This window comes from Cotesia glomerata, linkage group LG5 (assembly GCF_020080835.1).
Source record: "Cotesia glomerata isolate CgM1 linkage group LG5, MPM_Cglom_v2.3, whole genome shotgun sequence".
NCBI classification, from domain to species: Eukaryota; Metazoa; Arthropoda; class Insecta; order Hymenoptera; family Braconidae; genus Cotesia; species Cotesia glomerata.
Window position 1 is genome coordinate 4,173,153 of NC_058162.1, and position 27,929 is coordinate 4,201,081.

The window sequence follows — 27,929 nt, forward strand, 5'->3', positions numbered from 1 at the left end:
TTTAATTGTTTTTATCATAATTTTTTCAATAAAAAAAAATTCTAAAAATATTCAGATGTCGGCTCACTTAATTTTCATTTATTTTTTCTGAACTTCTCATTAATGATTATTGACTTGCTACCGTACAATTTAAAATTAATAAATAAATAAATATCAACAGTATTTATCACATTAGTTTTTATTCAAAAATTATTACACGATAAAAGCAATTTCCATGGTAAATAACTAATTCTACATATTTTGTATCTTAAACTTGATAAAATATTAAATGATCAACAGATAAATCTATTACGCAAAATAATAGTATCACTTGTATCCTATTTCCAACAGTAGGTGTATGTACATACTTTATTTTTAATTAAGTATTCTTCAATTTACTTTCAATGTAAATTTATTTAAGAATCCTTGTTTTAATAGTAAGTAATAAAAATAATACATTGTTATTATTTATTTATTTTTTTTTTTGCACTTAACAACTAAAGGATTCTCTCTTATATTAATAATAATAATAATAATAATAATCTTGTCTTCCAGAATTTACGGAATTGAACGTGGTTGCACATCTGAAAATATAAGCAGAAAAAAATAAGTAAATTATAATAGATAAAAGTAATTATCATAAAAAAAATAAATATAATTTATGTTTAATTATATTTATAAGTAAAGATTTATATATAATTTGCTAACAATGTTTATGAATTGTACTTACAGTGAGGACGACTGGCATCTTCTTGTTCATCAGATTGAGGCATTACTTGAGCCTGCATTGGTTGATTCTGTTCTTTATTATATTCTTGCTCTCCAGAATTACCCATCACACGAGCACTTACTTCCATCGGTATTTGGAATGTTTCCATGGATCTCATAGGCATCGAGAAATGTGACCTGGGGAATAAACCTTCTTCGATTTGATGAATCAAGCTGCTTTCAGGAAGTACGACAATTTTCTTTTTATCTTCATCGTCTTTGTTTTCTTCTTGGTTTTCAGAATCGGCAATAAGTTTTGTAGATTCTTGTGACCCTTCAACGTTTTCCTGACGGTGAGCTTCCATATTTTCAGGCTCCATCAGATTTCTCATTTCAATTGTACGGATTGGTCCATCGAAATGAATTGGCCGTGCATTCATGGGGAAAGGTTTGAACTCCTGGACTTGCTATAATTACAAAATATTATAAAAGTATGATCTATGTATTTTATAGACTTTACATACTATAATTGGATTATCTATATTATTAAGAGGATAAGAAAAATTTTGTATCCAGGATATTCATGTGATAAAATCGATTTATATCTTGTGAACTATTGACATTTTTAAAGATATAAGCTCATCCGGATGTTACACTCATCAAGACTGTTCATTTGAGTACCCACATCAATTTTTCATATATTATATATATTTATATATATTATATATATGTATATATGAAAAATATATAAAGTGCATGGGGGTACTCAAATGAAAGCTCTTGATGAGTGTAACATCGGGATGAGCTTATATCTTTAAAAATGTCAATAGTTAAGAAAGTACAGAGCAATTTAACATAATTAAGAAATGACCTTGTATCTTGTGAACTATTGACATTTTTAAAGATATAAGCTCATCCGGATGTTACACTCATCAAGACTGTTCATTTGAGTACCCACATCAATTTTTCATATATTTATGTATATTATATATATGTATATATGAAAAATATATAAAAATACATGTGGGTACTCAAATGAAAGCTCTTGATGAGTGTAACATCGGGATGAGCTTATATCTTTAAAAATGTCAATAGTTAAGAAAGTACAGAGCACTTTAACATAATTAAGAAATTACCTTGTATCTTGTGAACTATTAACATTTTTAAAGATATAAGCTCACCCCGAAATTGCACTCATCAAGACTGTTCATTTGAATACTCACATCAATTTTTCATATATTTATGTATATTATATATTATATATATATATATGTACATATGAAAAATATATCAAAATGCATGTGGGTACTCAAATTAAAGCTTTTGATGAGCATAACATCAGGATGAGCTTATATTTTTAAAAATATCAATCATTAAGAAATGACCTTGTATCTTGTAAACTATTGACATTTTTAAAGATATAAGCTCATCCTGATGTTACACTCATTGGGACCTTTCATTTGGGTACCCACATACATTTTTATATATTTTTCATATATACATATATATAATATATATAAATATATAAAAAATTGATGTAGGTACTCAAATGAAAGATCTCGATGAGTGTAACATCGAGATGAGCTTATATCTTTAAAAACGTCAATAGTTAAGAAAGTACAATGCAATTTAACATAATTAAGAAACGGCCTTGTATCTTGTGAAATATTGACATTTTTAAAGATATAAGCTCATCCCGATGTTACACTCATCGAGACCTTTTATTTGAGTACCCACATCAATTTTTCATATATTTATATATATTATATATATGTATATATGAAAAATATATAAAAGTGCATGTGGGTACTCAAATGAAAGCTCTTGATGAGTGTGACATCGGGATGAGCTTATATCTTTAAAAATGTCCATATTTAAGAAAATACAGTGCAATTTAACAAAATTAATTATTTAATAAACCAAAATTTTATTTATTTCTAGTTTACAAGTCACGGAAGTCACATAGTGACTTTTAGATTACTAGTTACCTCTTGTCGAGATCTGTCTTCTTGTTCTGGTTTCATTTCTTCATCAATGTGTTGAATAATGCTCTTAATTTTACGTGGTACTTGTTGAATGAATCTGATGATGTCAATCGGTAAGCCGGGGAAAGGAAAGTTTGGTTTATCCTGAGCTTCTTGAGGTTGTGCAGGCTTTTGTTCAAGCTGTTGTTGGATAATATGAACTTGTGGAATAATTCTGGGTTCACGTTGATTTAATTCTGGCGCGTTGGGTGCTGATGGGGGTGGTGGAGGTGGCATCATTCCTTGAGTTTGTTGCTCTTGGGAGTATACTGGCTCAGTTGGTTCTTGAGCGAACATTGGGTGTTGCGGTTGTGGAGGTTGTTGAGGCTGTGGTTGATGTTGTTGCATTTGGTTCATTGGTGGTCTCATTCCACGAATAACTTCAATTGGCAAAGTGCGAATTTCAATTGGGAAAGGACGTAATTCCATTTGTTGGTGATTCATTTGTGGTGGCATTCGTGGTGAACCAAAACCCATCATCTGGGCAATATTTTTGATGTCTGGTAAACTGATATCTTGCTCCAATTGATTTATTCTTCGTGCATTGAAAAATGGTGGAGTTTGTACATCAGGTGCGGAGAATTGATTTTGAACTTGGTAACGGTGGTAAACTTGTTCATGAGGTTGCATCGGGATTTGAATGTTACCAAGCGGAACAATTATTGGTGTAAGTAGATCCTGTTCTTGTTGCCTATGCAATAAAAAATTATTTAAAAAAGTATACTATACTTTAAGTATTTAAATATATTTAAACTACAGAGATAATTACACTGATTTTTTATCAGTGTAATCCTTTTGGATTTATTTGTATCAAAAAATATTCTTTAATATTTTAATAGTGATTAGAAACTATCAGACATATTATGTTTTTCTTATCTTTGAAATTTTTTTATAATTTTTTCTTTCAAATTTAATTAAAAAAAAAAAATTTTTTTTTTGTTTTTTTTTAATTCTTAAATTTTTTTAATTTATCTTCTCCTTAATAAATAAATAAATAAATAATTAACAAATAATTTTTTAGAGACTACTTTTTAGTATTAAATTAAACAAATATTTCTTAGTATTAAAAATAATTTATTTTTGTATTTAATAAATTTGATATCCTTTTTTTGAATATTAGTAAATCTTTTTAAATACTAAGAAATATTTGTTAAGGACTAAAAAGTGGTCTCTATTAATTTAAATGATTTGTTAAATATTAACAAATATTTTTAACTATAAAAAAATCCTTCTATTAGTGTAATAAGATAAATTTTTTTTATTTACTCTTGACGACGTGGTTCTCCGGATTCACAGAGAATTACTACGCGTTCACCACTGAGACGTTGAGGACGTTGGTAATTATTATTGTTGTTGTTGTTGTTGTTGTCTACTTGATTGTTACCGTCAACAAATCCATTAGATCTGCGGCGTTCAACTACACATGAGACGAGACCACGGGATTGTTGCATAAGGGTCTAGAAATTAAATAAATAAATAAATAAATAATACATAAAAAAATGTTATAAAGAAAAAAATTTCAGAATAAAAAAGTAAATTTCATGAAATTTACTACATTAATCCTCTTTTATAAGTAAAAAGATTTAATAGTCGGTAAAATTTATCATAAAATATTAAATGTAGCTAATATTGTGAAATTGAATAAATAAGATTTTTATTTAGCTTGAATACTGTTAAAATAAAAGAATCAGGTGATTTTTTTGTCTTAAAATTTTAAAATTATGCAAGAAAAAATAGCAATATTGTTATTTTATTTTTAAAAATGAAGAATAATAAAAATTTGATTAATTTAACTTTTTTTTTTCAAATATGGTCAAGATAATTGCTTAGATGTTATTTAAATAAATGGTAAATATTTACAAATTGGGTCAACTATTTTAATTTTCATGTTTTTCATGAACAATTAAAAAAAAAAAGTTGATTATCGCAATTTTAACAAATTTGTAAAAAAATTTATAAATTTTTTAGAAAATTGAGATATTTTACTTTTTTTTTAATTGTTCGTTTTTTTTTATGTACTTTTCAAAAAAAAACATATCAAAAAAAAGATTAAATAGAAATTTTATTCAAAAACATGAAAGCCAAAATTTTTTCCAACTTTAAAAGGCAAAAAAGCAATGGAAATCTTTATTTTTTTCTTTCACGACATTTTTTATCATAAATTCGCCGTAAAAACAAGCAGAATAAAAAAAAAATTTGGAAATGTTAATTTTTCTCTTAGTTATGGCCCAAAATGGGATTTACTCTACTTGTAAATAATTACCAAATAAATTAACATCAGTAGTGATAAAAATCTTATAAAAATTCAAGCTTGAAGATAAATAAAATAAATTAATTAATAAAATCTTCGTAAAAATTTCAGACACACTGATGAAAAAATTAACTTTGGCTCAAGAGCCAAAATCGTGAACCAAGAATACCATTTTGAAGAAGATGATTTTCTTTAGTCAAGAGAATAAATTCTTGAGACGAGAAAAATTTACTTAAATCAAGAATAATTTCTTGACTCAGTGATAGAATTTATTTATAGTTAAAAATATTTGTTAATATTTAACAAATCATTTATTAGAGACGACTTTTTAGTCCTTACCAAATATTTCTTAGTATTTAAAAAGATTTATTAATATTTAATAAATAAATATCAGATTTATTAAATACAAACAAATCATTTTAAATACTAAAAAATATTTGTTTAATACTAAAAAGTCGTCTCTAATAAATGATGCAACTAATAATAACTATTAAAAAATATTGTTTGATACAAATAAATCCTTCTATAAGTGCTCAAGAAAATCATTCTCTTCAAAATAATATTCTTGGTTCGAGATTTTGGCTCTTAATTTTTTTTCCGTGCACTAATACTTACATTTGCAAGATCATCTAAATCAAGCTGAAGTGGGAATTTAATGTGAACTGGTGAGAATCCAGAATCATTATAGTCATCATCATTTTCATTGTCACTGGCACTTTCATTGTCCGCTTTCGAATCATCTTGATTATCAGTTTGAGTTTCTTCCTCTTTAGGCTCTGCAGTAGGCTGTTTAGTTTTAACAGAAGACTCGTCAATGTTCTGTTTGACATCAATAGGATCCTATATATTTAGAGAAAATTAAATGGATAAAATAATAATTAATATTAAGTAAGTTTCACTAATTTAATAGTACGTCTAGGAATCGTCTTAATAGCCAATATTAATTTTTTAGCTCACGTTCTCCTCACAATTAATTGCATGATGCTACGGTTGGTCGCATTCGATTTCCATCCTTTCGAGTTTACCGCGACTTCTTTTAATAACAATAATAATCAAAGTGACTTAACTTTCACCAACTGCTAAGTGCTATGACCCGGCGTCAATGCGTGACCGGAAAGTATAAGTGGGTGATGCTTATTGAAAAGCTACGTATCATTTGTAATTCAATAATAAATGTCCTTATAAAATATTAAATTATCAGTAGTATCATTTATTTATTAATGCAGGTTGATATGGACATTCAATAAACTTAAATAGATGTACTATATACCGACGAGAGTTGATATACAGGAAATTATTTAGCAATTGAAACTGTTGACAACTTTCTATATACTTCCCGATTGACTAGTACCGCGGAAATAACAACCAAACTACTTGTTACTTTTTTTTTTTTTTTTTTTTTTTAGGGAAATAACGTAAGATCATTTGTCGTTTTATATAAAAACAATAACTTTTAGGAGTATCATATCGCAACTTGGTTGACACACTGATAGAAGGATTTGTTTATAGTTAAAAATATTTGTTAATATTTAACAAATCATTTATTAGAGACCACTTTTTAGTCCTTAACAAATATTTCTTAGTATTTAAAAAGATTTATTAATATTTAATAAATGAATATCTGATTTATTAAATACAAACAAATCATTTTAAATACTAAGAAATATTTGTTTGATACTAAAAAATGGTCTCTAATAAATGATTTGTTAATTATTAACAAATATTTTTTTAATACAAATAAATCCTTCTATCAGTGCAGATATAGAAAATTAACCGGCTCATTCGAAAGTTATTTCTCGGCAAAACAATATAATTGGTCATGCAAATCAAAATATAAGTTTCAAAAGAATTCAATTTATATCATTTTTAAATTATAAAAAATAAGGAAAATTAAAGTAGCAGATATTTAATGAATTTTAGAATTTTTTTTAAAAAATAAATCAGTGCAAAAAAAATTAGATATAAAAATTGACTTGTAGAAATTTTAAAAAATTAAAAATGCAATTTTTGAAAATTAATTTTTTTGTTAAACAAAATTAAAAAATTGTGAACTGCTAACTGTAATGTCGTAAAAAAATGAAAATTAAAGTAGCAGATATTTAATGAATTTTAGAATTTTTTTAAGAAATAAATTAGTGCAAAAAAAATTGACATGTAGAAATTTTATAAAATTAAAAATGCAATTTTTTTAAATTAAAATATTGGAAGAAATTTTTTTGTTAAATAAAATTAAAAAATTGTGAACTGCTAAACTGTAATGTCGTAAAAAAATTAAAATTAAAGTAGCAGATATTTAATGAATTTTAGAATTTTTTTAAGAAATAAATTAGTGCAAAAAAAATTTACATGTAGAAATTTAAAAAAGTTAAAAATTCAATTTTTTGGAAGAAATTTTTTTGTTAAATAAAATTACAAAATTGGGAAGTAACTGCTAACTTTAATGTCTTAAAAAAATGAAAATTAAAGTAGCAGATATTTAATAAATTTTAGAATTTTTTTTAAGAAGTAAATTAGTGCAAAAAAAAATAAAAATAAAAAATGGACATTTAGAAATTTAAAAAAATTAAAAATGCAATTTTTTAGAAGAAATCTTTTTGTTAAATAAAATAAAAAAATTGTGAAGTGACTGCTAGCTTTAATATCGTAAAAAAATGATACTAAAGTTAGCCAACTTTTTGATTTTTTTTTAATTTATTAAATTAGAACGAAAAAATATTTTTAAAAAATTACACTTATAGTTTTTCAAGTTTTTTAAAAATGAAATTTTGTTATTATATTTTCTTCATAATAATTTCTTTGCTATAAAATTCTAAAAAAATTTGTAATGCCTGTCAACTTCAGTGTCATCATAAAAAATCATATTTAATTACTAGACAATTGTTAAATCACAATTCATTTTATTATTATCGGACACGCTGATCAAACTTCAATCATATTTTTTGGTGTGTTTACTTAATTTCTTTTTTTCTGTTTATTTTTTTATTTTTTAGAAAAAAAAAACTGCCGAGGATTAGCTACTGAGCGATTACAATCTATGCGGTGAAGATTATTATCCTCGACGGTATACAGTTAATCGGCAAAGAGAAAATCCTTTCAGCGAACATTCACCTCTCGCTACAAAACTGCCGTCGGAGCTAAACAACCCACTTTCATTGTGCTCGTTGTATAGGTGAGTATTTTTTATTATTTATTTTTTTCTACCGCTGGTAAATAAACCTAATAAATACATAGATAATGTATCATTTAATAGTTAAGACTAATTTCATTTTATGTTTGCAGGAGAGCAAACTAATCATTATTAGTTTTTGATAGTAATCATAAAAACCCGGTGTGAAAATCCTTCAAAAAAAATCATACTTGTATTTTAATAAGATTTAAATTTACTATCTCAATAAAGTACTCAATAAAGTACTCAATTGCAAAAATATGAATTACTAGTATTTGTATGCAATTCACGTATTTTTGCTTCCTGGCTTAGTATGTACTATAGTACGCTCAGTAGAAAGTAAATTTATAAGTGTACATAGCATGTTTGTGTGAACGTAAGAGCTAAACACTTAACACACATAAAGTTTGTCCTCTGAGTCACGTCAAAGGTGAAAATAAAACTTATTAAAACCCAGTTATTTTTCTACTCCTAACAAAAAAAAAAAAAAAATAAAAAAATATGGTAAAATTATTCTTTACTTAAGACGCTTTAATAATGATTCTATAATACTGAGCTATTAAATACTAGTTTCTAGTTTGCCTTGACATGTGATTGTCGGAACTTATTAAAAACCAAATTGATGATTCCAGATAAAATTTAAAGTTGTCAAATAAATATGATAATATTTTTCTAAGAATACCTGAATAAGAGCCTCAGGTTGTAAATGTTTGATAAATTCTTGCTGCTGGCTGTTTATTTGTGCCTGCATACCGTTAATAGCTTCAGGAGTGCATGATGCACGAGCTTGGAGCCAAGCTGCAGCTAAAATGAAACTCCCGATGATAACAGAGATAGTTATCAAAGTTGTTGCGATGATCTTAGCGATCTGGACGGCAGTGCTCTTCATCACTGGCCGTGAATATGCCTGAAAGTAAATAAAAAATTTATTTAGTAAATATTTTCATCATCACTTCTTAGATTTATTTATTTTCAGGGCCAAGTAAATTGAAAAAACAAGATTATACTGAGTGAAAACAATTTTTAGATAGTAGTTAGTATAATCCAGATTACAGTGAGTATAATCCAGATATCACGCAGTATAATCTGGATTTTTTTACACAGAAAAATTTCTTGACTAGGGAACAAAATTTTTGGCTCAAGAAAATTTTCGGGTGCCTGAAGGAAGACCAAAGTTGTGTTGGCCGAAGTTAAAATTTTTCGAGAAATTCTATTCTTAGCAGAAGTAATTTTTTCTTAATTCAAATTATCATAAATACTTGATACAATAAATTTTTATATTTGATCAAGATTTTTAGATACTTTCGGGAAGCAGCGTCACCTACTTCAGCTGAGAAAAAAATTTTCTCTTGAATATTTGATACCCATTTTATATTATTTTAGCGTGCAATTATACATATTGAATGAAAAAAAATGATGCAATATTACTTGATCTTCCCATTTGACATGTTAATCGATGAAAATATTAATGAAAATTTACTTCTATCTTTATATTTAATTTTTTGGAGTAAGAGAGAAATTTTCTCAAGACAAGAAAATTTACTTCTATCAAGAACTAAATTTTTTGGAGCAAAAGGCTGAATTTTCACAAAACAACAAGATTTCTTGACTGGAGAAAAAAATTCTTGACTCAAGAAAATTTTCAGGTGCCTGAAGGAAGACCAAAGTTGTGTTGGCCGAAGTTAAAATTTTTCGAGAAATTCTATTCTTAGCAGAAGTAATTTTTTCTTAATTCAAATTATCATAAATACTTGATACAATAAAGTTTTATATTTGATCAAGATTTTTAGATACTTTCGGGAAGCAGCGTCACCTACTTCAGCTGAGAAAAAAATTTTCTCTTGAATATTTGATACCCATTTTATATTATTTTAGCGTGCAATTATACATATTGAATGAAAAAAAATGATGCAATATTACTTGATCTTCCCATTTGACATGTTAATCGATGAAAATATTAATGAAAATTTACTTCTATCTTTATATTTAATTTTTTGGAGTAAGAGAGAAATTTTCTCAAGACAAGAAAATTTACTTCTATCAAGAACTAAATTTTTTGGAGCAAAAGGCTGAATTTTCACAAAACAACAAGATTTTCTTGACTGGAGAACAAAATTCTTGGCTCAAGAAAATTTTCGGATGCCTGAAGGAAGACCAAAGTTGTATTGGCCGAAGTTACAATTTTTCTTGAAATTCTATTCTTGATGGAAATAATTTTTTCTTAATTCAAATTATCATAAATACTTGATACAATAAATTTTTATATTTGATCAAGATTTTTAGATACTTTCGGGAAGCAGTGCTACCTACTTCAGCTGAGAAAAAATTTTTCTCTTGAATATTTGATACCCATTTTATATTATTTCAGCGTGCAATTATACATATTGAATGAAAAAAAATGATGAAATATTATTTGATCTTCCCATTTGACATGTTAATCAATAAAAATATTAATGAAAATTTACTTCTATCTTTATATTTAATTTTTTGGAGTAAGAGAGAAATTTTCTCAAGACAAGAAAATTTACTTCTATCAAGAACTAAATTTTTTGGAGCAAGTGGCTGAATTTTCTCAAAACAACAAAATTTTCTTGACTTAAATAAATTTTCTTGGATCAAGATACGTATTTTTTAAATCAAGAGAATTAATTTTGTTGGAATAACTGAAATTTCTTATCAAAAAAAAATTTTTTTGCTCAAGAAAATAATTAGGAAAAAAAATATTTTCTTGGCTCAAGTCTTATTCTTTCCGTGTATCTTATACTACAAATATTCATTTAAAAATTTTAAAACTATCTGAGCAGTTCCCTTGTAAATAAAATTCTCGTGGATAGTATTATATTATGGGTGTATATTATTATATGTGTGACCTGTGACAAAGACTACAATGATTTGTTGGTATATGTTCGTGCCAGCTTCACGGTTGGTACCCAACCGAGTCGAGGCCTTTGTCGCTGTATCACTTCCTTCGCTATTGATTTAAGTCTATGGTTCTTACTGTTAAAATCACACCATTCCAGTGATTTATTATTAAAACTCAGTAAAAAAAAAAAAACATTATAATAGTAAGGCTTTTGCTTCTTGACAAGACTGATGCACATCATCATTAATTGAATGAAATTTTTAGATGAGTAGATAATGAATAGTCAGGAGATAATGCTAGAGAAGAGCTAGAAAGCTTGTACGAGCTAGAAAGCATTATTATCAAGAGCACTAGAGTTAAATAGCGGCTCACAGACACAAGAAACATGCAACTCTTCTTTATGTCTAGTGTTGCAACTGCTTCATCTTATTATTGAAGCGTGTTTATAGTTTCTAACTGTTTTCTGACCCTAAACCTCAACAAAAAATAAAAAGTCTAGCTGAGAAAAACTGTTATTTGATAATATTTTATTGTTAGAGCAGCAGCTCCTCATGAAAAAAAAATATATATAAAAAATTCATTTTAAATATATTTATATATTATTATTATTAATATATTTATTTCAAAAAATAATCTAGAATACTGTATAAATAATAAATTATTTCTAAAGCATTCTAAAAATCGTACTGTAGATAATTTTTAATATTAATTGATGTTATTATATTTAATTTCTTAATTTATATTTCTTCTTTTTTATGATCAATAATATTAAAAAAACTAAATGTATAGATAATTAATAATAAAAAAAAAGTATAAATTCTCAATGATTAATAATAATAATAATAATAATAATATCAATTATTGTATTTTCAAAAGTTATAAACATTTAATCGAAAGAAGCTAATTTTTTTTGAATAGTTAAAAATTTGCAAAAAAGTATAATATAATTTATAGTTCCAAATTTTTACTCAATTCTGGATATTAAAAATGAATTCTAGCATACAAAAATTATTTTTCAATTATAACGAATATTTGAATAACCATTATTTTTTTTTAGGTTCTGGAATTTTATTTTTGGTCAGGGAATTTTGAAATTAGCGTTCAGTTGTCACCCTGGATGCATAAAAAATACATAGCTTAAAATATAAAAAAAATATATATGAAAATCGGGCAAAAGTTAGTTATTAAAAATATATTTACTATACATATTTTATATAGTTTTTTATAGATTTAAAATATATTTTTTATGTATTTCAACATATATTTTTTTTTTTCATAGGTGAGATACTGTATTTTGTTTTTGATTCTTAATAATAACACGAAGGACAATATAAAAACAGAAAAAGAAGATGAAGATTGTGTATGCGATTCATTTTGACCTCGATTTGGATGGACGATACTTTGGTGAGAGGCTTCCAGGAGATAGTAGGCCATCATCCAAGACTAACTATAGCAAGGTGTTTATCCACTTATACATCCAAGTAAACTGAGACAAAAGTAAACAGCTCTGTTGCCAAGTGAAACAGTTTGATCTTAATGAAATTTCACAAGTCTACTTTTTTATATTTTATATTTTATTCCTAATTACTCACTTAATTGCCGTACAGTTAGGTGATAAAAAATAAAGATATTAAATTAGGGGTGTGCGAATATCGTTCGAATCGAATATTGATATTCGATTCGAAATTCGACGAATAATTCAAACAATTCGCGAATCATCGAAATATTACTGGATTTTTTATTGTTTCCAATTTGAATTATTCTATAGCTAATATTTATAATAACGTTTAATGCGCAATCACTGTAACATTTACGGGGCTTTCTTTAAAAAATGAATAGTAATTGACACGAAGAAAAAAATTAAAAATGAGCATTGAAAGTTTCAGTTAAAGTAATTGCAGGTCTGATAAGTGAAGTTGAAATCTGTCTAGCTTAAAGTGCGACGAATTTTCCGTTAATACAAATTTTTTCCGTGACATCTATTTTATATAGAAAACTATAAAATCGACCGCGCTTCTCCCTTTGTATCTCAAAAAAAGTTAATAATTAAGAAATGACGTTGTATTTTGTCTACTGATGATATTTTTAATGATATAAGCTTATCCTGGGGTTACACTTATTGAGATCCATCATTTAAATACCCACACGAATTTTTCCATATATTTTATACATATGATATTTCTGATATTTGTGAAATATATCAAATAAATAAAAAATTCGTGTGGGAATCCAAATGAAAGCTCTCGATGAGCGTAACATCAAGATGATCTTATATCTTGATAAATGTCAGTAATTAAAAAATGACGTTGTATTTTGTCCATTGATGATATTTTTAACGATGTAAGCTCATTCTAGAGTTACACTTATCGAGACCTTTCGTTTGAATACTCACACGAATTTTATATAAATTTTATATATTTCACAAATATGAGAAATATCATATATATAAAATATATGAAAAAAATCGTGTGCATACTCAAATGAACGGTTTCGATTAGCTTAACTTCAAAATGAGCTTATATCTTAAAAAATGTCAATAATTAAGAAATACAATTTGTAAAAATATTGATAAATTCAATTGTCGATAATAAACATGTTGGCTAAAGCGCGGTCGATTTTATAGTTTTCTATATAAAATAGATGTCACGAAAAAAATTTGTATTAACGGAAAATTCGTCGCACTTTAAGCTAGGCAGATTTCAACTTCACTTATGAGACCTGTAATTACTTTAATTGAAACTTTCAATGCTCATTTTAAGTTTTTTTCTTCGTGTCAATTATTATTCATTTTTAAAAAAAAGCCACGGAATTGTTACAGTGATTGCACATTAAACGTTACAATGAATATTAGCTAGAATAATTACATGGTTAAAAGGTACAGGCCAATCCGATGGAATTTGAAATCTGTGCAAGTCAAAACAATACTCCAATTAAATTTCATGTCTATATCTAAAAATATAATTCTATAAAATGCCCAGTACAGTGGAGCGGGCGGGTAACAGCTTGACAGAAAGAAAGATTTCTTGACTCGAGAACAAAATTCTTGGCTCAAGTAAATTTTCGGGTGCCCGAAGGAAGACCGAAGTTGTCTTGGCTGAAGTAAAAATTTTTCTTGAAATTTTATTCTTGGTGGAAGTAATTTTTTCTTAATTCAAATTATCATAAATACTTGATACAATAACTTTTTATATTTGATCAAGATTTTTAGATACTTTGGGGAAGCAGCGTCACCTACTTCAGCTGAGAAAAAAATTTTCTTACCTTGAGAAAATTTTTCTCTTGAATTAACCCGTGTAAAAAAAATTCGTCTTAAAATTGTCGTTCGTTTAAGATCTTAAACGTGACACAAACCAAGACTATTTTAAGACTCTTTTAAGACGCCAAAAAAAAAAAATCCGAGAGCAGATTTTTGAAAATTTGCTTTTCAAATTTTTTGTGAAAATTAATTTTTAGACGATTTTACCACTTTCTAACCGCAATATTTTTGAGTAAGATGTTTTTAAATTGAATTTAAAATTGTTAAAAAATTATTATCTGACAATTTTAAGACTTTTTTAAGACGTTCTGTTTTAATGTTCCAGGGCTCTGTCGCTGTTTGCTCATTTCAAAATAGTCTCTAAATCTTTTTTTAAGATTTTTTTAAGACTAATTTAAAAATTATTTTAAGACTTAAATCTTAAAATAGTCTTAAAATCGTCTTGAAAAATCTTAAAATAGTCTTAAAAATTATTAAAAATTTTTAGGCTATTTTAAGATGATATCACAGTGACAGCTCCAGAAAATTATTGTGGAACGTCTTTAAATTGTCTTAAAATTATCTTAAATTAGTCTTAAAAATCTTAAAAAAAAATTTAGACTATTTTAAGATGGGCTAACAGCGACAGAGCCCCGGAACATTAAAACGGAACGTCTTAAAAAAGTTTTAAAATTGTCAGATAATAATTTTAAATTCAATTTAAAAACATCTTGCTCAAAAATATTGCGGTTAGAAAGTCGTAAAATCGTCTAAAAATTAATTTTCACAACAAATTCGAAAACCAAATTTTCAAAAATCTGCTCTCGGAATTTTTTTTTTTTGGCGTCTTAAAATAGTCTTGGTTTGTGTCACGTTTAAGATCTTAAACGAACGACAATTTTAAGACAATTTTAAGACGATTTTTTTTTACACGGGTAATTGATACCCATTTTAGATTATTTTAGAGCGCAATTATACATATTGAATGAAAAAAAATGATTCAATTTTACTTGATCTTATCGTTTGACATGTTAGTTAATAAGAATATTAATGAAAATTTACATCAAGATATTTAATTTTTTGGAGCAAGAGAGAGAAATTTTCTCAAGACAAGAAAATTAACTTCTATCAAGAACTAAATTTTTTGGAGCTCAAGGCTGAATTTTCTCAAAACAACAAGATTTTCGAGACTTAAATAAATTTTCTTGGTTCAAGTGAACCTTTCTTTCTGTGTAGTAAATAAATAAATTTATAAATATAATTTTTTTATACGCGATGTAATGGAATTCTAATTGGAAAAAATAAAAGATCCAGTAATAGTTCGATGATTCGCGAACTGTTCGAACTATTCGGGAATTATTCGAAATTTTTCGAATTATTCGGATTTTTTCGAATTATTCGTCGAATTTCGAATCGAATATTAATATTCGATTCGGAACGAATAATTCGTAAGTTTGAATTATTCGCACACCCCTAATATTAATTTATGTTCAATAAATAATATGAGTATTTAATGTCAGTGCAACTAAACTCAATTGATGTTTGAGTTACGTAAGATAGCCCGTATTTTTTTATACGCATGATTGTACGCAACTATTTTTCTTCTAAATAATACTTAATGAGTATATGCTATAAAAGAAAATAAATAGATAAAAAAATTCTTACTCAACTTCATTTAATGAAAAAAAATAAAATAAATAAAGTTGTCTTTTGAAATATTACGCTGAAGTTAAGAAAGTGACAATAATAATAAGGAGCGAAATTAAAGTATATTCGTTTCTTGGGAATTATCTATTATAACAGTTGGTTTTTATTAATTTATACAAATATTATTTTATAGATTTAAATGCTATGCTTCGGGTTACGATCTTTAGCTACAGAAAATATAAATGTTATTCTAAATAAAGATGTGTCAATATATACGTCATATCGCCTTGAAAAGTTGTTACCAAAAAAGACAAACAATTTACCTTTTTGAACTCCACAATTCTTTAAAGCAATATACTGCTTACGTTTTATTTGATGAAAATTAATTTAGCAGATATTTAATTATTTTAAAAATTTTATAACAAATAAAATTCTTGAAATAAAAAAAAATTAGAAATTTAAGGTAAAAAAAAATTAACAAGTATAAATTAAAAAAAATAAAATTAGAAAAAAAATTGAGATTTAAAAATTAAAAAAAAAAAAAATGAAGAAATTTTAAAAAATAAAATTAGAAAAAAAATTGAGATTTAAAAATTAAAAAAAAAAAAATGAAGAAATTTTAAAAAATAAAATTAGAAAAAAAATTGAGATTTAAAATTTTTAAAAATAAAGAATTCAATTTTTTTTGTTAAATAAAATTAAAAAATTGTCAAGTTTATAACAAATAAATTATGATAAAAAATTAATATTTAGAAATTAAAAAAAAAATTAGAAAAAAAATTTTAAAAAATAAAAAATTCAATTTTTTTTTAATAATTTTTTGTAACAAATTTTTTTATTAAAAAAATTAAAAATTTTTCAAGTGACTGCAAACTTTAATGTCATTTTTATTTGTTATTACACAGAATAATATTTTATTATATAAGTACTGTAGATGTAATTAAATTAGAAATTTTTTTAAACTTAATCATCCATGAGAACATACTTTCTAATTATTTAAAGTCAAGGCATATAAAAAAATTAATTACCTTCTAATAATTTCTTTAATCAAAAATAAATAACATAATTACAAAAGATTATTTCTTACCGGAGGTGATTCTGAGGAAGAATAAACTTCACTAGGTGCATAATGACTATGAGGTGGTGGAATCTTTTCAGATCCCACGGTAACAGTTTGCAAAGAATCAAGTTGCTCTTTCTCCATTATCGAGCAATAAGACACTTTGTGTAGATGAAACTCGTTTAATCCGTTCTTTTTAAATTAATCAATACAAAATATTAACTGCAACAAATATATTTAAAAATAAATTAAAATATCCGCACTTGTGTAAATAAAAAAAATACGAAAGAAAGATTTTGATGCCTATTGCCCGATGATCATCCGAGCAGTGAATGTCGAAGGACTCGGAGCACTGTTAGCTTAGTTGGAATCCCCACCTAACGAGAACTGTGTTGTTGGTATGGTGTGGTATGGAATGGGCATTGGTGGGCCTTCCTCTTTCCTCCCACAGTCTGCCATATAATACTGACAGAGTATTGGGCCCCACCCTCACATCACCATCATCATCATCATCATCATCATCAACCAAGTGCAATCTCAACTTTCTAAGCACAGTAACAATACTATACTACTGTGAGTGTGTCTACTATGAAGAGATCTTCTTAGTGTGCTACTTGCACATTTGTGTCTTTGCAAAAACCGGTTTTAGGCTTACGCTTTTAAAAACTTATTCTAATGAAGATAATTATTTATATAAGTTTGTTTAAACAAATAGAAAGACAATATCTACACAGAAAAAAAAGTTAACTTGAGCCAAGAAAATATTTTTCTTCCTAATTATTTTCTTGAGCAAAAAAATTTTTTTTTTATAAGAAATTTCAGTTATTCCAACAAAATTAATTCTCTTGCTTTAAGAAATACATATCTTGATCCAAGAAGATTTATTTAAGTCAGGAAAATTTTGTTGTTTTGAAAAAGTTCAGCCTCTTGCTCCAAAAAATTTAGTTCTTGATAGAAGTAAATTTTCTTGTCTTGAGAAAATTTCTCTCTTTCTCCAAAAAATTAAATATAAAGATAGGAGTAAATTTTCGTTAATATTTTTATTGATTAACATGACAAATGGGAACATCAAATAATATTGAATCATTTTTTTTCATTCAATATGTATAATTGCACGCTAAAATAATATAAAATGGGTATCAAATATTCAAGAGAAAAATTTTCTCAAGGTGAGAAAATTTTTTTCTCAGCTGAAGTAAGTGGCGCTGCTCCCTAAAGTATCTAAGAATCTTGATCAAATATAAAAATTTATTGTATCAAGTATTTATGATAATTTGAATTAAGAAAAAATTATTTCCATCAAGAATAGAATTTCAAGAAAAATTTTTACTTCGGCCAACACAACTTCGGTCTTCCTTCAGGCACCCGAAAATTTTCTTCAGCCAAGAATTTTGTTCTCCAATCAAGAAATTTTTCTTTTTCTGCAACCTAAAACGATTCTTTACATTTTTTACTCTTAAATATTCACTTACTAAACAAGCAAAACAATTACATAACAAATGATATAATAAAACATACATTGCTTCAATTAAAAAGATAAAATCGTCTAAGTTATCCTTAATCAATAATTTAACCTGAGAAATTTATAACACAAAATTTATTTAAGCCAAGAAGATCTTGTTGTTTTGAGAAAATTCAGCCTCTTGCTCCATAAAATTTAGTTCTTGGTAAACTAAATTTTCTTGTCTTCAGAAAATTTCTCTCTTTCTCCAAAAAATTAAATATAAAGATAGAAGTAAATTTTCATTAATATTTTTATTGATTTACATGACAAATGGGAAGATCAAATAATATTGAATAATTTTTTTTCATTCAATATGTATAATTGTACGCTAAAATAATGAAAAATGGGTATCAAATATTCAAGAGAAAAATTTTCTCAAGGTGAGAAAATTTTTTTCTCAGCTGAAGTAGGTAACGCTGCTTCCCTAAAGTATCTAAAAATCTTAATCAAATATAAAAATTTATTGTATCAAGTATTTATGATAATTTGAATTAAGAAAAAATTATTTCCATCAAGAATAGAATTTCAAGAAAAATTTTTACTTCGGCCAACACAACTTCGGTCTTCCTTCAGGCACCCGAAAATTTTCTTCAGCCAAGAATTTTGTTCTCCAATCAAGAAATTTTTCTTTTTCTGCAACCTAAAACGATTCTTTACATTTTTTACTCTTAAATATTCACTTACTAAACAAGCAAAACAATTACATAACAAATGATATAATAAAACATACATTGCTTCAATTAAAAAGATAAAATCGTCTAAGTTATCCTTAATCAATAATTTAACCTGAGAAATTTATAACACAAAATTTATTTAAGCCAAGAAGATCTTGTTGTTTTGAGAAAATTCAGCCTCTTGCTCCATAAAATTTAGTTCTTGGTAAACTAAATTTTCTTGTCTTCAGAAAATTTCTCTCTTTCTCCAAAAAATTAAATATAAAGATAGAAGTAAATTTTCATTAATATTTTTATTGATTTACATGACAAATGGGAAGATCAAATAATATTGAATCATTTTTTTTCATTCAATATGTATAATTGCACGCTAAAATAATGAAAAATGGGTATCAAATATTCAAGAGAAAAATTTTCTCAAGGTGAGAAAATTTTTTTCTCAGCTGAAGTAGGTAACGCTGCTTCCCTAAAGTATCTAAAAATCTTAATCAAATATAAAAATTTATTGTATCAAGTATTTATGATAATTTGAATTAAGAAAAAATTATTTCCATCAAGAATAGAATTTCAAAAAAAATTTTAACTTCGGCCAATACAACTTTGGTCTTCCCTCAGGCACCCGAAAATTTTCTTGAGCCAAGAATTTTGTCCTCCAGTCAAGAAATTTATCTTTTTCTGTAAATCTAGCTCTTTTTACACATAATATTTAGATTTAGAAGTTAAAAATTTTTTTTATTTTGTAAAAAGTAATTAAAATGAAATTACCAAAAAATACAATATAAACGTTTACAGACTTCAAGGCTGCGGAAAAATTATCGCTTATTAAACTTTAATTTCCGGGAATTAAACAAAACGTGTTCTCATATGTTTAATATACATATTTTGATAAACGAAATGCGCAGTACTTTGAACGTGCTCTTAAGCATTACAATTAAGTAAACACCAGATATTATTTTAAATTAAATGTATACTGGTAGATGTGTACATATTTTTTGTTATTGGAATATAAAGTTGATAGATTGCTTAATGGATCGTCATGAGCGAAAGTGTTAAGTGAATTACTGCTCGTGAAACGCATCAGGCGAAGTCACTACTTTCCCCGTGTTTAAAAAAAATACCAATCAGTTGTTGCAAAAATGCAGTGACAGATATTAAAAAAAAACAACGCTTTTTAATACGATAACAAACGATGTTATATTTTACAATTCAAAATAATAACTGATTATGATTACTTATCTTTTTTTTAAATTCCAATGAATTAAGATAACTGTTAATTATAATTTAAGTATTTTTAATAAACTCAAATTATTTATTTATTTATCTATGTAAATTTTTGATAAATTCAGCGTTAATTCAATTACTTTGACGTAGATTCGATTAGCTTTATGACTCAGTGTCTATTTTCGAGATAAATTATTTCTTAAATTTACTTCATTCCGGGTTTATTACTCATAATATTCTCACTCTTAGATGATTAGAATATAACAGCACGTTAAAGTAAGCATTTGGTTTTTTCTATTTATTTTTTAAAATTTTTCCAAAGCAATATAATATTTAGTAATAGTTCAAAGAAAAGATGTTAATTAAGTTAAATTATATTTAATAATATGATAAGAATATAATATAGTTAATTAAATATTTTTGATAAGAGTAAAGTATTATATTAATGTTTAAGTTGTTTATAAGGATATTGTTACTTATCTATGTATAAAGAAAATTTTAAAAATAAAATCCTTTTTTAAAACTAAAAAACAAAAAAATTTAGAATATAACGAGTGCTCCGGTTGTACTTTAACTTTGATTTATACACTGAGAGACAATTTTATTTAATTTAATAGTAATAAAAAAGTTTATTTGGACTTGAAAAAAAAAACTTGGTTAATATTAATAAAATTATATTTCATATAAATAAAATTTTATTAATATTTAATAAATTTATATTTGGGATTAGCCAAATAAATGTTTTATTAAATAGTAATAAAATTTCATTACTGTTAAATAAAATTGTCTCTTAGTGTATGAGGGTGATTCTCTGTAAGGATATTTTTTGCTGTTCCAGGCATTTTTTTATTAGAAAATTTGTTATTTTGTTACTAAAAAAAATTTATTATGAAAGTAAAAAAACATTTCTATTTGGAGCATTGAAAACTAAAATGAAATAAATTTTGGTTTTTTTGGTATAAATTCGTAAACCACCAAAATAACAGTCCCCTGGGCTGTCCCTTTCCCAAAATTGAAACTTTAAGATTAAATTTAAAGTTATTCGTCCATAATATATTATTTTGTCCATAATGTTTATAAACTTAATTAGTTAACTAACAATCTTCTTCAATAAAAAGTACCGAAAATTAATTTGTTTCATTAAATTCATTAAACCAAAGTTTGTCCCAGGCGTTTTAAGAACAGTCCCCTGCCAGAAGTTCAAAGCCAAAAAAAAAATCCACCGTGCTATTTTATGTTCTGTAAGGTTTATAAGGATCTAACTAGCCTTGAGTTAATAACCATAGGGCTGTTAGCGCTTTATCGGCATTTTATTTAGTGTCAAAACACCGTTTGTGCTGGAAAAATGTGTCTGGGCCACTTCAAAACTCAGTCCCTTGGCAACTATTTTTATTTATAATTTATTTATAAAATTCAATCCATAAGTCATAAAATTATTTTAATTAATGTAAATATTCATTGAGAACTTGAAAAGTTGAACACTGATAGAAGGATTTATTTGTATTAAAAAAATATTTGTTAATAGTTAACAAATCATTTATTAGAGACCATTTTTTAGTATCAAACAAATATTTCTTAGTATTTAAAATGATTTGTTTGTATTTAATAAATCAGATATTCATTTATTAAATATTAATAAATCTTTTTAAATACTAAGAAATATTTGTTAAGGACTAAAAAGTGGTCTCTAATAAATGATTTGTTAAATATTAACAAATATTTTTAACTATAAACAAATCCTTCTATCAGTGAATGCATTGAAATAGTTTGCTTGATTTTTCTCAATTTGATAAAAAAGACAGTCCCCTGTCATGTTATAGCCAAATAAACGTTTTATTAAATAGTAATAAAATTTCATTACTATTAAATAAAATTGTCTCTCAGTGTAGATACCTTTTAAGATATTATAAGATTAATTACACATCAGCAATAACTGCTACATATGTGCTTATAAATAATGTCATTTTGATAAAAATTTTAGTATTTATTGTCATGAATTTATTTGTAAATATCTTACACTAAATTGTATTATTTAATTACCTTGTTACTGGCTTATGATGTTTAGTTTTTATAAAAGTATAAATAAAGAAATAAATTAATTTTGCAAATTAATTGGTAAGGTTTGAAAGTTACACTGAGAAAAAATTAACTTGAATCAATTAAAATTTATTTAAACCAAGAAAAATTTCTTAGTTTAAAAATTTTTCTACTCCAATCAAGAAGATGAAGGTCTTTAAAATTATTTACTTTATTCAAGTAAATTTTTCTTTCTGTGTATTAAAAGAAAAAAAAATATTCATGAAAACAAGTTCAAAATAAATGAAAATAAAGTTAGCCGACATCTAAAAATTTTTAGAATTTTTTCCTTTAAAAAATTATTACAAAAAAATAAAAAATTTTATCATTAAAAAACTTGAAAAACTGTAAGTGTAATTTTTAAAAAATGTTTTTAAGTTCTAATTTAATTAATAAAAATAAATCAAAAACGTCGGCTAACTTTAGTATTATTCAAAATGAATGAAAATAAAGTTAGCCGAAATCTAAAAATTTTTATAATTTTTTCCTTTAAAAAATAATTACAAAAAAATAAAAATAAAAAATTTTAAAAACTGTAAGTGCAATTTTTAAAAAATGTTTTTAAGTTCTAATTTAATTAATAAAAATAAATCAAAAACGTCGGCTAACTGTAGTATTATTTAAAATTTTTTAATTTATTGTCGAAAAAATTTTTTTTAAGAAAACAGATACCTATTTAAAAAGTATTTAGATTATTATACGTCTGACAATGATAATAGTTAATACTTTTTAATAAATAAGTGGTATATTAAATTAAGTGACGGATGAGAACGGATATAAAATAATTAGAGTCAGAAAAAGCGTAGTTTAAATAGTTAAATAATTATTTCAGGTAAATCACGCAACGGCACTGTCGACAATAAGCAGCGGTTTTGACCTACACTTGTACTACCTGATGAGCTTAGATGTAATGAGACACGTATATTACAATGTATATATAATAATATATACGTGCGATAGATGATTGCTCGGAGAGACACACACCAGTTCTATTCCATGCGACAATTTCACCGAGAAATTGCTCCTTGTAATACATGAAATGCCTAATGTACATTTAAAATTACGTTTTCTCTTAAAATAAGTAGACTGTAAGTGTAAATACGAATACATGTTATAAATAAAGTCAACTAACGATACATGTGTATATAATTCAGTAGATTAATTTTGACTATGAATAAGTTTTAATGCTTTGAAATATAATTATAGAAATAAATTCATTCTTTTTTGTAGTGTCATTATTATTCTGTAAGAAACCTATTTATATTATTATTCATGTTTTACGAAGATAATAAGAGGTACTCTCGCTTTCACTCAAAATAATGAGTATCTATGCCACGATATTAAACGTAAAATGTAATTAGATTTACTTATTTTTTAATTTTATTTATGAATTGCTGACATTCAATATTTTATTGCAACTTAAAACTCAAAACTAAAATATTGGTATTTAAGTCATCAAGTTTAAACATATCTTTCATAAATAATATTTACTGTTTTCTTTTTTATTTCGCAAGATATTCATATTTATTTTTTTTTTTTTTTTTGTTAAATTAAGGATTGAGACCAATCAATTTGTAATCAAGCTCAAGCTATATATCATTCTATATTATTGCTTATTATTGTTATTATTCTAAAATATAACAACTGTAATCACCAACATATTGCTTTTAACGGACGTGCATCAGCAAATTTCCATTAAGCAAGAAAGGTGAAATGTGAAATAGATGTATCTTATGCCTACGTGCACGCTGCAGAATTAAAAAATGTTCGATTACATATAAGGAAACTCTTCGTGAAATGGGATACGTAAGATGTAATGTTTATTGCTGGATTTTGGGAAGAAAAAGAAATGCAGTTTTTTTTTGTAAAAATTATTCAGTATACTGACGAAAAAAAAAAAAAATTAGCTTGATTCAAGCGATAAAATCTTCTTTTAGAAAGAAAAAATTGTCCATTTTGAATTTCTTCTTATCTTAAATAAATTTTATTTGATTCAAAAATTTTTTTTTTTACTTCAAAAGATGACCAAATCCTACACGGTCATCACACAGTAAAAAGTTTTGCGTCATTGCGACAAAAAATTATGTTAAAAATTTTTGTGTTGAATATTTAACATTTTTATGTGTAAATTCAACATTTATTGTGTTAAATTAACACAAAAAAGTGTTGAAAATTTAACACAAAATTTTTTGACGCAAAATTTTTAATTGTGCGTGAAATCTTTAACTAAGAACATCATTTTGAAGGATTTGGTCATCTTGAATAAAAAAAAATTTTTTGAATCAAATAAAATTCACTTGAGTCAAGAAGAAATTCAAAGTTAACAATTTTTTCTTTTTAAAAGAAGATTTTATCGCTTATTGAATTAAGTTAATTTTTTTTAATGGTTATCTTCTGTTTTTTCTCATGCAAAAATTTCTCGCGATAAAAATTCTCAGCAATAATTTCTTGTACAATATTTTCTTAAAGGCTTTATTTCTCATTGTAAAAATTTATTTGGTATTATTTTCTTAAACACACACAAAAATCATGATAAAAGGGTATAATAACGGAAAGAAATTTTTGAGTGATAATTTTTTGCATTAGAAATTTTTGTCGCGAGAAATTATTACGGATTAATAAAAACACGGAGTCAATTTAAATTACAATATTTTAGCAAGCTCATCACATCCCCATCATTTTTGATAAATATTTTTTTATTTTCCTCTAATAAGTAAATTTCAGTAAATAAGATAAAAAATAGAGTTTTAATCAAAGAAAATTTCAAGTAATGGATTTACTGGTTAAAAAAATTGATGCAACCGATAAAATCTGGCTTTTTCTTTTATAAAACTCTATTTTTTATTTTATTTACTGAAATTTACTTATTTGAGAAAAATAAAAAACAATTAAATAAAAATGATGCGGATGTGATGAGCTTGCTAAAATATTGTAATTTAATATAATAAACTAGGAACTGTATTAAATATTTTTATATGCTTCAAGTAACAATAACGAGGTTTCGTTTCATGAAAATTTGGAATAACTTCCGTATTTTAAACCCTTTAATAAAACAAAGGTGTTGTTGAACATAAAAATACTTTATGAAAAAAATAATTTACTTTAAATTATTACAAATGCTTCAAAACAACATTGAGCTCCGTAAATTATTATCTATAAAATTATATTTAAGATTCGACTATTTATTTATAATATTAAAGTTAGCTGTCACTTGATCATTTTTTAATTTTATTTAACAAAAAAATTTGTTCCGAGAAATTATTTTTAAAAAATTGCATTTTTAATTTATTAAAATTTCTAAACATCCATTTTTTTCTCATTTTTTTCATGCAGCAATTTATTTATTAGAAAAATTATCAAAATTATTAAATATCGGCTAAATTAATTTTCGCTATGTATTTTGTTAATTTTTCTGGTACTTTAACTAATATAAAATAATTAAAAAATTACGAATAATATTTTTATTATTATTCTTTTAAATTAAATTGAGAATTATTTTTTTTTTTTTTACATTTACAAACCATAAACGTTACTACAAAATAGATAACATTCATGTTTTTAAACTTACGTTGATTTGCGTAATTAGTGAGTTTGTCTATGTATGGTTTTATTTGAACTAAAGCTTTTGTATTTAAATTTGTTTGAAGATATTGATATTTATCACCGACATGACTCATAGCAAATAGTAACCCAAGTCATAGCTATCGACTAAAGATAGTTTGTTATTATTATATAGGTACTCATTCCATGTTTAAAAAAAATAAAACTTAATCGTAGAAATAATTTGTGCGTCGCAACTAAAAAACTAAAATTTTTTAATTCATTAAATTATATTACAGTTAATTAAAAGTCTTATTAGCGAGACAATCTCTATTTATATTATTTTTTTTTAATCCCATGTAATAATAAAGTTTCTATAAACAGAAATTCTTTTCATAAATAGACTTTACATGAAAAATAAAAATTACATAACAGTAAATATTAATAAAAAAATAATAAATGTGCTTGAAACATTGTTGACTTTTTAAAAAATATTTTTACGATAGAAGTTATAAATATTTATCACTTATAGATTAAACTTGATTTATTTAAAAACAAAACCATAATTTTCCACAACATAAAGTTGATAGATAAAACAACAAAAAATAAATATTATATAATATGCAATGTGAAGAATATTATTTTATATCTTATTTAATTAAACTTCTAATATTATTGTCCGGAAAATCTTCCTTATCTGACTATTATTGTGTTTCTATTAGTTAATTACCTATTGTTAGAGAAAAATATTCACATAATAATTGTTTAAGAGTTCTTAGTGAGAATATTTTTTAATTTTTTCTCAGTTAACATTTAATTTGTTTATTCATAATTATTCAATTTCCGGATATTAGAATTTGTAATTATTTTTTCTCACACAGAAATTTTTAGACACAATTTTTTAAATTTTTTTTTGAAAAATAAACTAGATTTAGAAAATTATTTTTAAAAAATTACATTTGTAATTTTTTAGAGCTTCTAAAGATGGAATTTTTAAATAAACTTTTTTTGCTATAATTATTTATGAAAATGAAGTTAGCTGACATCTTAAAATTTATAAAATTTTTTTTATTGAAAAAATGATTACAAAAAAATAAAAATAAAAAAATTAATTTGTAAACAACTTGAAAAACTGTAAGTGCAATTTTTAAAAAATATTTTTTTGTTTTAATTTAATTATTGAAGAAAAAATAAAAAAATAAAAAATGTCGGCTAACTTTAGTATTATTAATTTTTTTTTTAAGTCTAAAAATGATCAGATGTCTCTCAATTTAAAATTTTAAAGGGTATTTTAAAAGATTTTCTGATTTAAAAAATTTTAAAAGATATTTCAAAATTTTATCTGAAAAAAGTGCAAACTGTTTGATAAATCTTACCTTTTTTTCGGATATCTCTTGATTTAAAATTATTTTGTGTGAAATGAATAAAAATTTTCTGATATTTATTAATTTTATATTAAAACTCATTTGATAAATTTAATTAACACGTATATAATAAGTTAAAAAAACCACATTTCAAAATTAATGTTATGATTTCAAAATTTCGCGCGTGTCGACGCGCAAAACGGACATCACTTTTATAATCCACAGATTCGGTAGAATCTGGCGCCAAGTTCCGTTCAAATCCGTTGTAAACGGAGCGCCAGACTACCGATCCACTGATTCGGTAGAATCTGGCGCCAAGTTCCGTTCAAATCCGTTGTAAACGGAGCGCCAGACTACCGAGTGTGTTTACTGTAAGCAGAACAGTATTTCGAGGTTGCAAAATTTTATTTAATTCTACGGTACTTCTTCTTCCTAAATTTTATATTATAACAGTAATTCATACTTTATTTTACTGATATCAATTAATTATATTCAATTATAACAATTAATCTACTTGGAATTATTAAATTTTATCAGCACAAACTATAGCAAGCTCAAAAATTTCGATCCTGACTTTTTTTCTATGTAAAAAGTGACATGCCACAGACTAAGTAATT

General features: G+C 25.0%; 1 protein-coding gene and 1 long non-coding RNA gene across 2 annotated transcripts; one reads left to right on the plus strand and one right to left on the minus strand.

The window, feature by feature from the left end:
• Positions 1 to 162: 162 nt before the first annotated feature.
• On the minus strand, positions 163 to 26,095 carry LOC123264603 (putative uncharacterized protein DDB_G0271606). The gene is made up of 8 exons (XM_044727954.1): positions 25,977 to 26,095; positions 16,961 to 17,155; positions 8,811 to 9,035; positions 5,578 to 5,802; positions 3,978 to 4,168; positions 2,676 to 3,402; positions 710 to 1,154; positions 163 to 563 (listed from the first exon to the last, which is right to left on the minus strand). Exons 2-8 carry the CDS (start codon positions 17,075 to 17,077, stop codon positions 538 to 540), a joined length of 1,956 nt encoding a protein of 651 aa, XP_044583889.1. The 5' UTR covers positions 17,078 to 17,155; positions 25,977 to 26,095; the 3' UTR covers positions 163 to 537.
• Positions 7,817 to 13,129, plus strand: LOC123264604. The gene is made up of 3 exons (XR_006509374.1): positions 7,817 to 8,131; positions 12,049 to 12,167; positions 12,271 to 13,129. It is a non-coding gene; the product is annotated as an uncharacterized LOC123264604 (long non-coding RNA).
• Positions 26,096 to 27,929: the final 1,834 nt, after the last annotated feature.